General features: G+C 37.8%; 1 protein-coding gene across 1 annotated transcript; it reads right to left on the bottom strand.

The window, feature by feature from the left end:
- Window positions 1–1889: 1889 nt before the first annotated feature.
- Window positions 1890–14298, bottom strand: LOC101203103 (squamosa promoter-binding-like protein 1). The gene is made up of 11 exons (XM_004148530.3): window positions 14042–14298; window positions 13032–13960; window positions 12488–12669; window positions 11064–11638; window positions 10368–10442; window positions 10184–10291; window positions 9957–10074; window positions 9703–9844; window positions 9467–9617; window positions 3043–3675; window positions 1890–2800 (listed from the first exon to the last, which is right to left on the bottom strand). Exons 2-11 carry the CDS (start codon window positions 13634–13636, stop codon window positions 2348–2350), a joined length of 3042 nt encoding a protein of 1013 aa, XP_004148578.1. The 5' UTR covers window positions 13637–13960; window positions 14042–14298; the 3' UTR covers window positions 1890–2347.
- Between the last annotated feature and the right edge of the window lie 274 nt (window positions 14299–14572).

Raw genomic sequence — 14572 nt, 5'->3', positions numbered from 1 at the left:
GAGTTCAAGAGGAACACTCATAGAGAGAACTTAAAGAGTACAACAAGACCTATGAGGAAAGTTCAAGAAGATCAGTAAGCTTGTAAGAATCTAGGAGAGAGCTCAAAGGAGTATACGACAGAGTTAGAAGCCTAAAAGATAGTTCTAAGATATGAGCTCACAAGAGAAACTCACGTTGAGAGAGTCTAGCCTATTAAGAGGAGGAGAGCCCACGAGGAGATTCTAACTTGATAAGAAGAGTTCTTCATTAAATGAGGGGAATCACAAGAGTACTCTTAAAACAATGCTTAGGAGAGCTCAGAAAAACCCACGATGGAGAACTTTGGAGCATTGAATAGGAAACCATTTGAATTATTAAAATTGAATCACATTTTCTTTTTAAGTAAAAACAGAGCTTAAATCACTTTTATAATCTTAAAAATGAATGGAAAAATTAGGTAAACAATAAATATGGATGATTTTGAAAAATGAGTAAAGTAGAGGCATGAATATGAGAGTTACACCCAACTTGCAAATGAACAATAATTGCCTTCCCATACTTAAATTCTTGTTCTTCTAAGAATATTAATGGATGGAATTTGAAGCAGATTTGAGTAACTTCAATTATTTTGGGTGTCTCAATAAGAAAATTGAAGTGATTTTTTTAAGATGAAGGTCAAATATGATGGATTGCTTTACCCCTTTTTTCTTTGTGTTCGTTGCATGAGAAAAATAGGGTAAGGTAAGTGCAAATTCTTAGTTGGATTCAAGAAAATAGGGATGAAAATGTAGGTAACTTACAACTTTGTGTTCCTGTTTTAGTCCATCACTAGCTAGCATCTTGAATGAATATTTTGGTATAAAGAAAAATGATTTAGAAAAACCCAGTGTTTGAATTAAAGTATAAATAACAACAAAATAGTAATCAAAGGAATGCAACAGATTTTGAATTTTAATTTTAATTTTACCTCTTTTTCAGTAAAATCCCAAAACAATTTAATTTAATTGTTTATAAATTAAATTAAATTGTTTATATAAATTTCTAATTTAATCCCCATATATATTGTTCATGCTCCACACCCACTGGTAAATTTCAAAATGACAAGGTAGACAAAGAACGAACATAATTTAAAAAATTGGTAGAACAAATCTTTTTATTTTCTATTTACAAAATATAATATTAAGATGAATATTTCTTTTCTTCCATATTTTTAACAGTAACCAATCAGAATTATTTTGTTAGAATCGTGTAATTAAGTTTATAATGCTTTTAGAGGTTTTGTTATGAATAAAAAAATAAAAACTATTTATAAAGACTCATTTTCCTATTTTTAACGTATTATACAAGCTCACTCTAGTTATGCACCAATTTGTACTTTGTAACATTCACTCTAGATATAGAAAATTGCTCAACGTTGTGAAATTAAATACAAACATATTTATGAATGGTAACTTGATCTCTTGTACTTTTTACATGTTCACTCATGTTGCCGCATCTCACACTAATCAAATTGACGAATAACCTAAAATCTAACACATTCTTTTAAAAATTGATAGAACAAATGCTTTTATTTATATTTATAAAATAGGATATTTTAAAGTACTATTACTTGTATAATAAAAATAGACAGTAGATAAAAACATAAACCCAACTTAAAACAACTCATACTCCATTTCGAGCTAAACACGAACCATTATAATTTAAACTTAAATTCTACACTCTAAACACAAACTATTATAATCTATAAACTATTCTAACCTCAGGTATAGCAAACTATAGTAACAACCCAAACTGTCCCCTCCAAAGTGAAACAGATGAAAATAGGAAAGCCAAACATATTTGAACGAGTCTTCCTCTAATATTTGTATAGAACTTTGAAAAGAAAATATCTCAAAAGTTCTTCAGAACATATCAGCCAAATCTTTAGCTCCTATATTATATTTGGTAGGGAAGATGAGAATCTGTCCCTATATTTCAATAAATTTCCATTCTCTGCTGGAACCAGAACATGACATTGAACCATACACTCATAAAAGCCAGCTAGAAACTGAGAATTGTTACATGAACTAGAAAGTAAAAATAAAAGAAGACGAAACCCTTTTGGATGCTCCTCCGCTCCCGTCGACCACTCGGCGATTGTTGTCCAGTGAACACATATACCTGCAGTTTGGAACTAAAATTTGCAGAGCAGTCACATGCACGCACACACAAAGTCAGATGGCCGTGTATAGCGAATTTCGATAACACGTAAATAGAATAGTATATCAATCTGGAACTCATTACAAGTTACTACTGAATTTTAACTTCATAACTCCATACAAATACATTACCTATAATTTAGTCAGGTAGATAATTAATAGATTGGGTCTAACTAGTACCGTAATCTAATAGTTCCCATCGGAAGGGCCGGAAGACATAGAGAACCTCAGGCGAGCTTTTAAATAGGAGTGCCACACAAACACAAACAGCAGCAATGGCCACCATCGAAAGCATTGCTGGCCTGTAGACCAAAGACGCGCTAGATGATGTTCCACAACCCAGCGGTTTCCTAACACAAAGCTTGCAGTGCTGCTGACTAGGTTTTAGTTCCGTCCTACCAATCTCAAACCTGGAGGAGGTAAAATCAGTGTTCTGCTTTTGATTCCAGCTACCATCTGAGAGAGAACTAGGAATATCAAGCACTACATGACCAGCTGCAGATCTCTTGTTGATTTTCCTCTGGACAAGGCGAATATAAGAGTAATGGCCACGTAAACGGGCATAATCCTCTGGTGTTGAGCCTGTGCTATCTCGAGCACTCTTCCAAGCCTCAATTCCCACCTAAAACAAACCATTCAATTCTTCAGTTTCAATCTCCTAAAGCTAAAGCATTTTTGTACCAACCGGAACACAGATTTTGTGAACTACAACAATTCAGTACCAACTTGCAAGTTTCATTCCTCAAAGTATCAACGAAAATGAACAAAGGGGAAATAATCAATTATGTTCCCCACGACTGTGATGTGACTGATGCATGAAAATATGAAACCATGTATCAAAAAACATACTGTGAAAATCCTTACCATTCCCGGGTCATTGGTTAATGCATCAAGAACATCCTCGGAATCATCTTTACCAGCTGCAATGTGAAGAGGGGTTAAACCAGCTGGGCCTACGACATTAGGTTTAAACAGGAAGCTATCAGTCTCTCCATCAACAGATGCACTGTCTTCAGAACTTGATGCATCCTTCACTTTTGAAGGATATCTCAAAAGGAGCTCTACCAGTGATCTACTGTTTTTTCTCACTGCTCGGTGAAGTAGACCCATCTCCATCAATGCGAGATTCAAGGAGGGGTGACCTCCAGCATCCACGGTCCCATCTCGAAGAATATCTAACAGCTTTTTAACCACAGCACACCAATCATGGTCCATGGAGAACTCCATGAGCCACTTGAACCGTGGCAGTGAAAAGAGATTTTCATTAGGATCCAAGTGGCCTAATCTAGACTTCAATTGATTTCTATGGAATAGCCAACCAATTTCATGAATAAATTCCATCGCATTACTCCTTCCTTCCAGCTCTGCAGTTTCCCCGGAATTTGAACATGTTTCAGTTAATTCTAATGCACTCTGAAGTGAGCAGATCTCAGAACAAACGTCCTCCTCTGCAACTATAAAAGGAAAGGAGCTGCTGCTAAAACCATCATCTTCAACCTGGATATTTCAAATCAAACTATAAATTGAAATTTTAACTTTGAAAAGTGTTTAAACAGAAGAACACATCCTTGGAATGCTAAGGCATAAATCTAAATATAATAAGTATGAAGACGCAGCCTATATGTTCTTTGAGGAATATTTGATGAAATGCAAAATATCAATTAGCTTACGAACACTGGAATGGAGACCATTGAGGCTTCCAAGTCTAAATGCATTTTGGGATGGAGTGATTTTGGAATGATTAAAACCACTTGCAATGTTTAAAATCTCTCCGAAGCCCACCTTTAATTACTCAAAATCAATTCAATGTTTAATTGACACTTATAATTGCATTTTTCGAGTGATTTCCAAATTAATATAAGTGGTTGACTATTTTAAAATCTCTCTCAAACATGTCATCTGCCAAAATTTATAGTAACACTTTCTGTTACTCATGAGTAGGCAATAAGTAGTGTCTGTGTAACCTGTGGGAGAGAATGCTGTTGTCATTAGAGTTCAGCCCAAAGAGGTTCACTAAGATTGTGAGACTCGGCCTTTGAATGAAGCAAAGAATATAAACTGAGACAGATGTTTCAACAGGCTAAACCAATGTAAGGTTCACCTAAAAGAGAGGAAAAACCGAACGAACACTAGAACAGAGGAAATGTATATTGCTTTCAAAACATAGACATATAAAAACACCCCACCAAATAAGAAGGTTGTTCTCTCCACAGAGAATACTGTTCTTACTCACAAAAACCAAGATAACTAACCCTAGCACAAAACAACAATATAAATACCAACTTTACCCTGTCAACTCAGCCCAAAGGACCACAACCAATTACCCCTTTGTCTGGGGCATAAAGACCTTATACCCTCCTCTTGTAAACTTGCCTAATAGGAGGCCTAACAATACCCAACGGAGAAGAGTCACTTGTCCTCAAAGTGAAAATCTGGAAACTGGGTCGTAAATACAGCATGGGACTCCCAGGTAGCTTCATGCCAGGCTGATTTTTCCAAGTAACCAAACATTCCCAGTCCCTCTTGGCTTCATTCCAACGCATCTGACCAACCTTACGGGGCTATAGCACCCACTCCATCCGATCATTCATCATTGAAATATTTGGTTGAACTGTATGCTTGTCTTTCACAGATTTCTTCAACTGAGATACATGAAAAATGAGGTGAATTTTCACAGTTGCAGGTACGTTCAGTAAATAGGAACCTCACCAACTCGTCCCATAATCTGATAGGGGCCAAAAAAATTTGGGGATAATTTCTCACAGCGCTTCTTAGCCAAGGATTGCTGGCGGTAAGGTATGATCTTCAAGTAGACCCAATCTCCCACCTCATAAGCCACATCCTAATGATGTAGATCGACAAACTTTTCATTTGCTCTTGTGTGTCTCAAGTGCTCCTACAAAGTACTTAGCACCTCATCCCGAGTCTGTAATTGGTGTTCCAGTGAGTCATTGGCTGTCGTATTGGCCTGTCCATAAACCACAGTATGGGAATGGTTTTTATCGTAGCATGATATGTTGTGTTGTACCAGTATTCTGCCCATACCAGCTTCTCACCCCACGTTTTGGGCTTCTTGCTGCAAAAACAACGCAAGTAAAGTTCTAAACACTTGTTAACTATCTCCATTTGACGGCCAGATTGAGGGTAATATGTGGTGCTTGGCTCCTGCATTCGAAATAGTTCCTTCCAAAAGTGACTCAATAAAACTCAATCATGATCTGACACAATGGATAAGGATATCCATGGAGCCGCACAACTTCCTTCACAAAGACCACTGTCACAGTTTTCACCGAAAAAGGATGTCCCAAAGCCAAGAAGTGAGCATATTTGCTCAAACAATCAACCAGCACAAGAACTGTATCATATCCCTTTGATCGTGGCAACCTTTCGACAAGTTCCATAGATATCCTACCAGATTCGGTTGGGGATGGGTAACGGCTACACCAAACCAACTGAAGAGAGAGCTTGGATTTTATTCTGTTGGCAGGTAGCACAATTGTCCACATGCTTCTTTATATCATTCCCCATCCCTTCCTAAAACAACTCCGCCGCAGTACATTTGTAGGTGTGCAAATGACCCACTATCACTTAATCATGGAATGTGTAAAATTTTGTGGGAATCAAGCAGGATGTCTTAGGTAGAACTAACCAGCCCCTATACAGCAACCTCCCTTGTCAAACTGTGGAACACTGTCGGGGTCGTGACCCACTTGGTCAAAAATACTCTACAACTTGGTGCCAAACTGGACTTCTTTTTCTACCACCCCAACATCGAGCAAAAAAGGAAACATGATAACATTCAATTGGGCGTCATCATGAATGCCAGAGAGTGCATACACAGCCTTATTCTCGAGGCCAGCTCTATAAAGGATTTCAAAGTTGTACCCCATAAGTTTAGTGACCGATAAGATGATAGCCATCAATTCCATTTCATACACATATTTCACCAAAGCTGCCATGGATAATGTGGCTGAAATACACATTTGGCTACTTGTTTTGCAATAACACAACTCCCAACCTGATACCAGATGCATAAGTTTCAATCTCAAATGGAATGTTGAGGTTTGAGAAAGCCAAAATGGGTAACATCACCATCGCTTTCTTCGAAACTTCAAAAGTGCGGTGGCTTCCTTGGACCATCTAAACCCACTCTTCTTAGTCAATCGTGTCAAGGGTGCCACAATAGTGTCGTAGTTCGCCATAAATCGTCGGTAATATCCAGTTAGCATGATGTCCCAAATACTCGGTCCTATCCTTTGCAAATTGGCACTTCTTTTTGTTGGAGTACAAACAGTGCTCCCGTCGAAGTTAAAAGACCAACGTCAAGTTCTCTAAATAAGCTCCCACATCGGCACTGTACACAGGGATGTCATAAAAAAACACTAGTAAAAGTTTATGTAGGTAGGGCTGAAAAACTTAATTCATCAATGCTTGAAAAGTCGCAGGAGCGTTGGTTAACCCGAATGGCATAACAAGAAACTCATAATAGTCTTCATGTGTGCCAAAAGGCGTCTTCCTCACATCTTCATCGCGAACTCTGATCTTATGATAGCTTGATTTTGAGTCAATTTTTTAGAATACACAAGCTCCATTTAATTCATCAAGTAGCTCATCAATCATCGGTATAGGGAACTTTGTCGAAAATTATGGCTTTGTTCAACACTTCATACTCTGCACAAAACCGCCAACTATCATCTTTCTTCTTGACTTGTCCCATAATCTACCAAGATAATAGTCTCCTGATCCTCTAGCGTCCCTTTGATCTTGAATGTACCTAGTGCAGTTAATCCTCCCTATTAGGCATGTCAAGGTTTGGAATCTTTTCTGCCAAGGTAAGAGTATGAGTTATCATACTCTAAATTTTTTACCGTTGGATTCTGAGTCGATTTCCATTCCTTCCCATATGGGCCTTGGGCCATGTGAGTTATTTCAATCCTATCCTCCGCTAATTAGGCTACATCCATCATATCCTCCAGGTTCACTGCTCTCATCGAAAAAACCATTGTCCGTATCATCGAGTCTAGGCCATCGTCCGTATCATTCGAGAATGGGATAATGTTAGGATGAATAATGTTGGTTGCTAAACACGTTGCTGACTAGCTTCTCAATCTCATTCTTGTGAGCATGAGAATGTTGACATGGTCTCACATTGATTGGGTTTGTCCCCTCCTTCAATTGAATCCCATGGTCTATTTGGCACATCAAAGGCAGTCCTTCGAGCATATTAAAAACATCAGCTACTCAAGTTACAGTTGCTCAAATTCTGGTCGAGCTCTTTAACCACCTCGAACCACAACCTCTAGATCTTTCTTTGAGATCCCCAAGGCATGAAAGTCAATCAAAATCTCGTAGTCCTCCGATTGTCACATCTTGGACAACATCGTCAAAGATATCTCCATTCGAGACAAGGGGGGTTTTCTTTCAGTATAACCTTGATGTCCTCAACTAAGAATGCCATTGCCAACTCCCCCAAATCTACTGTCATCGACCCTTGTTTTCGCAACCATCGCGTCCCTAGAACCATGTCAAGGTTACCGAGTTCTAGTGGAAGAAAACCTTCCACAATATTCATCACTAGTAGGCCCACGATGACTCCTTTGGATGGCTTTCCCAGAACCCATGAAGACCCCATAGTTTGTCGTTTCGACAATAGGTAAACTTCCACAAGCCATAGGATGATAAAGTTGTGACTTGTCCCATAATCTACCATGATAGCAGTCTCCTAATCCTCTAGCGTCCCTTCGATCTTGAATGTACCTAGTGCAGTTAATCCTCCCTATTAGGCATGTCAAGGTTTGGAATCATTTCTGCCAAGGTAAGAGTATGAGCTATCAGACTCTAAATTTTCTACCGTTGGATTCTGAGTCGATTTCCATTCCTTCCCATATGGGCCTTGGGCCATGCGAATTGTTTCAATCCTATCCTCCGCTAATTAGGCCGCATCCATCATATCCTCCAGGCTCACTGCTCTCATCGAAAAAACCATTGTCTGCATCATCAAGTCTAGGCCATTGGACGTATCTACAAATAATTGGTCATTGTTGCCTTCTTGCTTAATCGCAAAAAATCTCACAAGGAGTCCCTTGCTCTCTGGGACGAAAACAAGTATATATCCTTTGTTTTAGCTCTTTCCACAACCTAAACTTCTTTTGATTTTCATCCCACCGAAGTCACCTCAAAACCTTCCCCTCTAAGCTCACAATGGCAATTTTCAACTATTCCTTCTCGTTTAAAAAATGTAGCAAGAAATAGTGTTCTACCCGATAAAACCACCCATTCTTGAATTTGATTTGATCTTGCCCCGCTTCCAACTCTCGGGGTTGAGACGATTCCTCTCTTCATTTTCTTCTGCCAAGTCAAACTCATCCTCAGTTCTCACCTTCCTCTTTCTAGTTCCCATTCCCGTTACCTCAGATGACCCTTGTGGACGTTGCCGCTCCTCATACAACTTTGGTAACATGGCGTGAATGTTTTCCACACTTTTCTCTAGGGTCGGTGACCTCTGTATCTCTTGCTTGATGCTTCAATATTCGTTTTGTCGCACAGAGCCTCTCTTCAATTTGATTTTGCATCATCTTGCTCCAGTTCCAAGAGTTTCAAATAGCTCTGATACCACTTAAGACACGTCTTCACTTGAGAGAGAGTAGCTACCGAACAAACACTAGAACAAGGGAGATGTATACTGGTTTCAAAACATAAACACATAAAAACACCCAGCCAAATAAAAGGGCTATTCTCTCCACAGTGAACTACTGTTCGTACAAACAAAAACCAAGATAACCAACTCTGACACAAAACAACAATATAAATACCAACATTCCCTTGCCAACTCAGCCTAAAGGACCACCACAACCAACTACCCCTTTTTCATGGGTACAAGCCCTTTTTACCGCTCTTCATGTAAACTTGCTTAATACGAGGCCTAACAATCAAACCTTTGCTTAAAAGGAAATGGCCCAAAAGAACAATAAGAATGTCTCTTCTTGTGCTGATTGAAAAGAATTTCTTTTTAATCTTTTTAGCAGGGATTAAGGCCTTCCCTTTCTTTTATATGTTTCCTTCTATCAATATATTGTTTCTTACAAAATAAACTTAAAGAAAATTGTGAGAAGATGAATAAAAAATATTGATCCAAAGCCATCAAACACTCTAAAAGTAAATTGAAGCCATCACCTAAAAAAAAAACCTAATCCCCTCCCTCTCGTAAAAAAAAAATGTCGATTTGTCAAATTATTGGTTAGTATGATTGTATGAAGATGTATTGTAAGAAGAATATAAAAAAATGCACCTCAATGAATCCCCTTCCATAGACAACAGGAATAGAGCAGGAAAAGGTAACACATTGGCTGTCATCCTGTGCCTTCAAGTTATCATCACTTTCTGTTGACTCATCTGAAGCTTCCTGACTTAGATATTTCCCTTCAATTGCACAGAGTAACCTGGAAATTGGGTTTAGTATTTGCAAATATGAGACAAATAGAAGTAAAAGGCCAAAGAAGAAAATAGACAAAAAGATGATGTTACCTAGTCGTAGGTTGGCTCAAGTTTATTCCTTTAACTGAAAATATAGCCTTCTTAGATGTAGAAACAGCAACTGGGTTTACACTTGTGATCCTACAGTAATTATTGTTTCTAAGAGGCAAGGAGGTGTCAACTACAACCTGACCTGCAGCACAAACAAGATGATCATTACCTTATTGTTGCATAAAAAAAGGTGGTCATACTGAGTATTACTATTATACAACAGTGAAAATCATTTTAAGTAGAGAAAAACAAACCTTGATAAACAAAAGCTATTTGATGCTGAACCCGCACATAAACCCATCCAGTTTTCCAGAAAGCATCATCCGAAACATCAAGAAGCCTATTAAAACTGGTACTGAGGTCATGGCAAAGCTGAAGTACAGAAAAAAAAAACCATTAGAAAAGGGTCTCTATGATAACTCTAGGAAGGCATCCCATTAATTGATAGATCAGACGAGAATATACAAATATAAAAACTTACATTGTCCCAAGCAGCTTCGGTCTGCCGTACGTATACTGTTAGAACAACACAACCAGGCCTGATATAGCTCTCTATCTCCGTGGGACTGTGCGATAACCAATCGAGAACCTGATAGAAAAATTCACAGAGACTAAGAGGGAGGTCTCAAACTGTTTCAAATGCTTGGTTCTGATTCTCCACATACCTGAGCTCGCAAAACATGAGGAAAATCATTCGGTGCTTTCCCAAATAATTTCAAAATGATGCGATCTGTGCGGCTCTGGAAGAATGAAAAAAGTTGCGTTAGGCTACGTTTGGCATTGTGTTGGCTGCGTTAAAAAATCATTTGGAAAATTTTTTAACCGTTTTTTATGTTTGGTAAAAAGATTTAAAATAAAACTATTAGAATCACTTTTAAAAACACATTAATATCACATGTACTTTAAAAGCAGAATCCTACAAGCTTTTAGATTCTCCTAAAATCATATACAATTTTCAATTAATATTTAATTTTCAATTTTATACTTTAACAATAAGAATCCATTTTCTATTTTTCATAAGTTAAATACATTAATTTTTTTAAAAAAGTATACAATGTGATTTTTTTATTATAAACTATTTTCCTTAATATTTAAAATTAATTTATAACTAACAAATTTTATAACACCAAACAGTGATTTTAAATTTTAAATTACAAAGAAAAAAGTTGATAAGAAGTCTGTTTTAGTTATTACCAAACGCAGACAGATAGTGAAGGAGGAATCCTCCTTTAAGAAAAGCTTTAATTATTCACAATATGTAGAAATTTTCTGTAATCCACCAATTTAGAAGAACAAAAAATGTTGAGACAGGAAGGGAAAAGGGTAATGAGAAATGGCCTGAAATTTTTGGACAGCATTACCTGGGCTTCTCCAGTAGAGCTTGAAGGTGACTGGGCAGATGCTGAATCTGAATTTCCACTAGTTTGAGGAGGACTTGACTGATGAGAGTCCTGTTGCACCCAAGAAGGACATTCAAGAGAACTTGTTCCCATGTGCACTGGGAGTGTTTGTCTTTCAATATCTTCCATTCCATCGTCTGAGTCAACATAAGCATCGTTCAGATCGAAGTTCATCATCTTGCACTGCCCAACTGTACTGTCCCTGATTTCAGAATAGGCGGGAGGGCTGTTTGAAGTGCTTGGTTTAATAGAAGATATAGCTGGTGTATCACCACCCCTACCAATGGCTTGTGCTGGTGTCTCAGGTATAGGGGTGTCATGTTGTTTAGAAGATCTCAAAGGAACCTGAGGACCATTTGAGAGAAAAGTCGAAACTAGATCTGATTTACCAATTAATGCTCCATTATTCAGCAAATTCTGGGGTTCATGCAGAATCCCAGATAGGTTTTTTCCCCCATGCTCACTAGATTGGCAGGCAAGACTTCGTATAAGATGAGAAAGAAGATCCTGATCTGTGGTCTGGTTTGATCCATTGGCTACACCAAATAACACAAGATCAATCACATACTAATATTCTAAGAACAACAAGAGTTCAACACAGAAAAAGATGCGCATATACTTCTGAATCTGGCATGCATAGTTTTTATAATAACAAACATGGAATAAATGAGATATAAAAACTTTTCAGTATTAGATATCTTTAACAGGAAAAGGGGTTCAAAGAGTTCTCAAATCATAGTTATGAACGGAGAAAAAAATTGAAGTTGAACCATATTGTATTTGTGTAGAAAAGGGGGGAATAAATTATCATACAAACTGAAGCCATTGGAGCACCAACCTTATATTCCAAAATACACACACACATACACACTCTCATTAAATGGTGGCATTACTATATAAATGTAACAAATGCATGTTCTTTTATGAAGGCCATAACGAGAAAATTTTAACTAATGATAGTAGAAAAAAAATGTTTACACATTATATTTGCTTTGTGTAATGCCAAGAGAACTAGGAAGAAGCAATTTAAAGTGCCAGATTGAATATAAGAAAGGATGTAAAATGTCATTTTTGAACTTGGTTGCTTCTCTTTCTACGGGTTTAATTAGCTTGCTTTGCAACAAAGTTCAGACATTATTCTTCTTTCGTTTATTTGGTTCATGAAATATGATCTAAGAAGGCAAGGACTGTAGTAGCTAAAATTTCTGTACTCCAATCAGTTAGTGCCTAAAGGATTTGAAAAAAAGGTGGAAACTCATATGGGTGGCCAGTAGGTAAGGGTAAGTAGACGAGTAGCATAGCTAAGGAGAAAGAAGAAAATAAAGAATGACAACTACAACAGATCAATCCTCAAAATGGTTCCAGGGTGACAAACAGTTACTTACAGTGTAAATTTGCAAGTATTCGCAATAAAGTTAACAGTAAATAGCTACTAGTCTGCTCATCAGGTGGGGAGTTTCCATTAACAACATTATCTGGATTAATTTTTCTTCTGCGCTTATTATGGCCAGCCAAACGCCTGCGACAACTTCGTTTCCCTTCATCAAACTCTTGAAGAACGTGGAACCTGCCAACAGATTCCACAGAGTAATATTACACCAGAAATTTTGCAACAGATTCCACAGAGTAATATTACGCCAGAAACTTCAAGAAGTCAAGGTAAGAAATTGCAAGCATAGGAATAAGAATAACTATGGAGCCAAAATCTTTGATGAAGTTACTGGTACTGATTTTTTGAGCAAAACAACAACTTCCATTGAAAAGAATGAAAGAAAAGTTGGAGGTACTGATACAAAGTAGACAATTTCAATAATCAATTTGGAAGGTTTACTCTGAAAAAATAGTAGCATTTCTCAACTATGGCCTGAGCAAATATAGATAGAATGAATTAATGATATAAATTCTAAAAGCAACTAAAAGAAAGATCACCTGCTACATTGTTGACAGAATCGCTGCATAACATTAGCAACAAGTGCATTACTCGCCTTAGAATGGGTTTCGCAGACTTTATGTCGTCTGTGGTAATCTTTCGCATTGCTCAGATCTGCTCCACAGTCCTCTACCTGGCAAACTGCACGATTTGAATTTCCCCCAGCCAATTTAGTCTTCTTCCCACTGGTTCCTTCCCAACTCCCTGCATCTCTCTCAACAATCTGAGAACCATTTCCACCAACCTTCAAACTCAAAGTACGTGCTTCATCATTGAGATTCTCATCTTCTATAACAGTGACCCTCCTCCTCTTCTCCACTTCCCTTTTCCCTTTCTCAATCCCCATGTTAGCTTCATCAGAGCATGACGAGGAACTATTGGACGAACCCCCGTTTGTCAGGGGAATCCCAGAGACGATTGGGAAAAGTTGCCTACTCAAATGACCAGATTCAACCGTATTTAAAGGCCTAGCAATAAAGAGATCTCCATCCCATTTCCAATCATTCAAATCCCATTCCAGATTCCGCTTCCCAACAGCAGCCCTCAAGTCCATAGTGCCCATACCATACAACTGACAAGCTTCGCCCCCATATCCAGCCTCCATTTGTCAAAAAGGAGAGGAGACTGAGAAGATCCAATTATTCAGCTCAACTCCCTTAAACAATTAAGCACAAAACGGCAACCAAATCGCAGCAACAGATCAAAGCTGAAAAACCCCTCAAGTAAAACAATTAAATTCCTAACGTGTTCTAATCAGCTTCACTCCAGCCCCAAAAGTCCAGAAACAAGAAACCGACGCATCCACAATTCCAATTAAGAGCAACCCACAAAGCCATAACAAGAATTCACACCAAATCATGAAAAAGCAAGGAGTTGAAGAGGTTGAAGGGTTGAGAACACAGGAGCCCAGCTGGGAAATACTGAAACTCTGGGCACCGAAAAGCAATAAATGAGAAAGAAAGCATAATTAAGGAAAAATTGACAAAGAAGAGAAAGAATTGAAGGATACCAAGTAGAGTCAACAGAGATGAACGGCCGGAAATCCGTCGGAGAGATGAGGAAAGTGAGGAAGATGAGGAGAGACGAAGACAATGACGATGAGGAAATGAATGAATGTAAAAGCGTGTGGGCTTTGATTCGTATTGGGTGTTGGGAGTGGGAGTAGTGATGGTAAAGGTTTGGTAATTGTATGAGAGGAACAACAACACCCATAGAGATTGGCAAAACAAAGGAAGAGAGAGAGAGAGAGAGAAAAGAAAAACAATATTGAAAAAAATATAAGAAAATAAACCAAATTTGGTGTGCATTATTTAGCCTCCCTCCACCTCCTTTTTCTCTTACTTTTCTTATTTCACACTTAAAATTACACATTCCTTCCTCTCCCACTTCATCAATAATTTTCGATCTATTAGAACCTAGATCAAATAAGAACAAGCTTTAAAAAAAAAGATCAAATTTCTTTTTATATAATAGATGAGTTACCTTTATAATTACTTGATTTTAAGATGAAACCTAAAAAAACGTAAAATATCATGTTGAA

This window comes from Cucumis sativus, chromosome 3 (genome assembly GCF_000004075.3).
Source record: "Cucumis sativus cultivar 9930 chromosome 3, Cucumber_9930_V3, whole genome shotgun sequence".
Taxonomy (NCBI): Eukaryota; Viridiplantae; Streptophyta; class Magnoliopsida; order Cucurbitales; family Cucurbitaceae; genus Cucumis; species Cucumis sativus.
Note: the sequence above shows the minus strand (reverse complement) of the source record. Positions and strands in the feature narration are given on the sequence as shown.

Excerpts from the sequence above, each read along its gene's own strand:
- LOC101203103 (XM_004148530.3), bottom strand. The coding sequence starts at position 13,636 with ATGGAGGCTGGATATGGGGGCGAAGCTTGTCAGTTGTATGGTATGGGC. Across the intron at positions 10,443-11,063 it reads GCTCTACTGGAGAAGCCCAG|AGCCGCACAGATCGCATCAT; the intron begins GTAATGCTGTCC and ends TCATTCTTCCAG. Across the intron at positions 10,292-10,367 it reads CTCATGTTTTGCGAGCTCAG|GTTCTCGATTGGTTATCGCA; the intron begins GTATGTGGAGAA and ends TTTTTCTATCAG.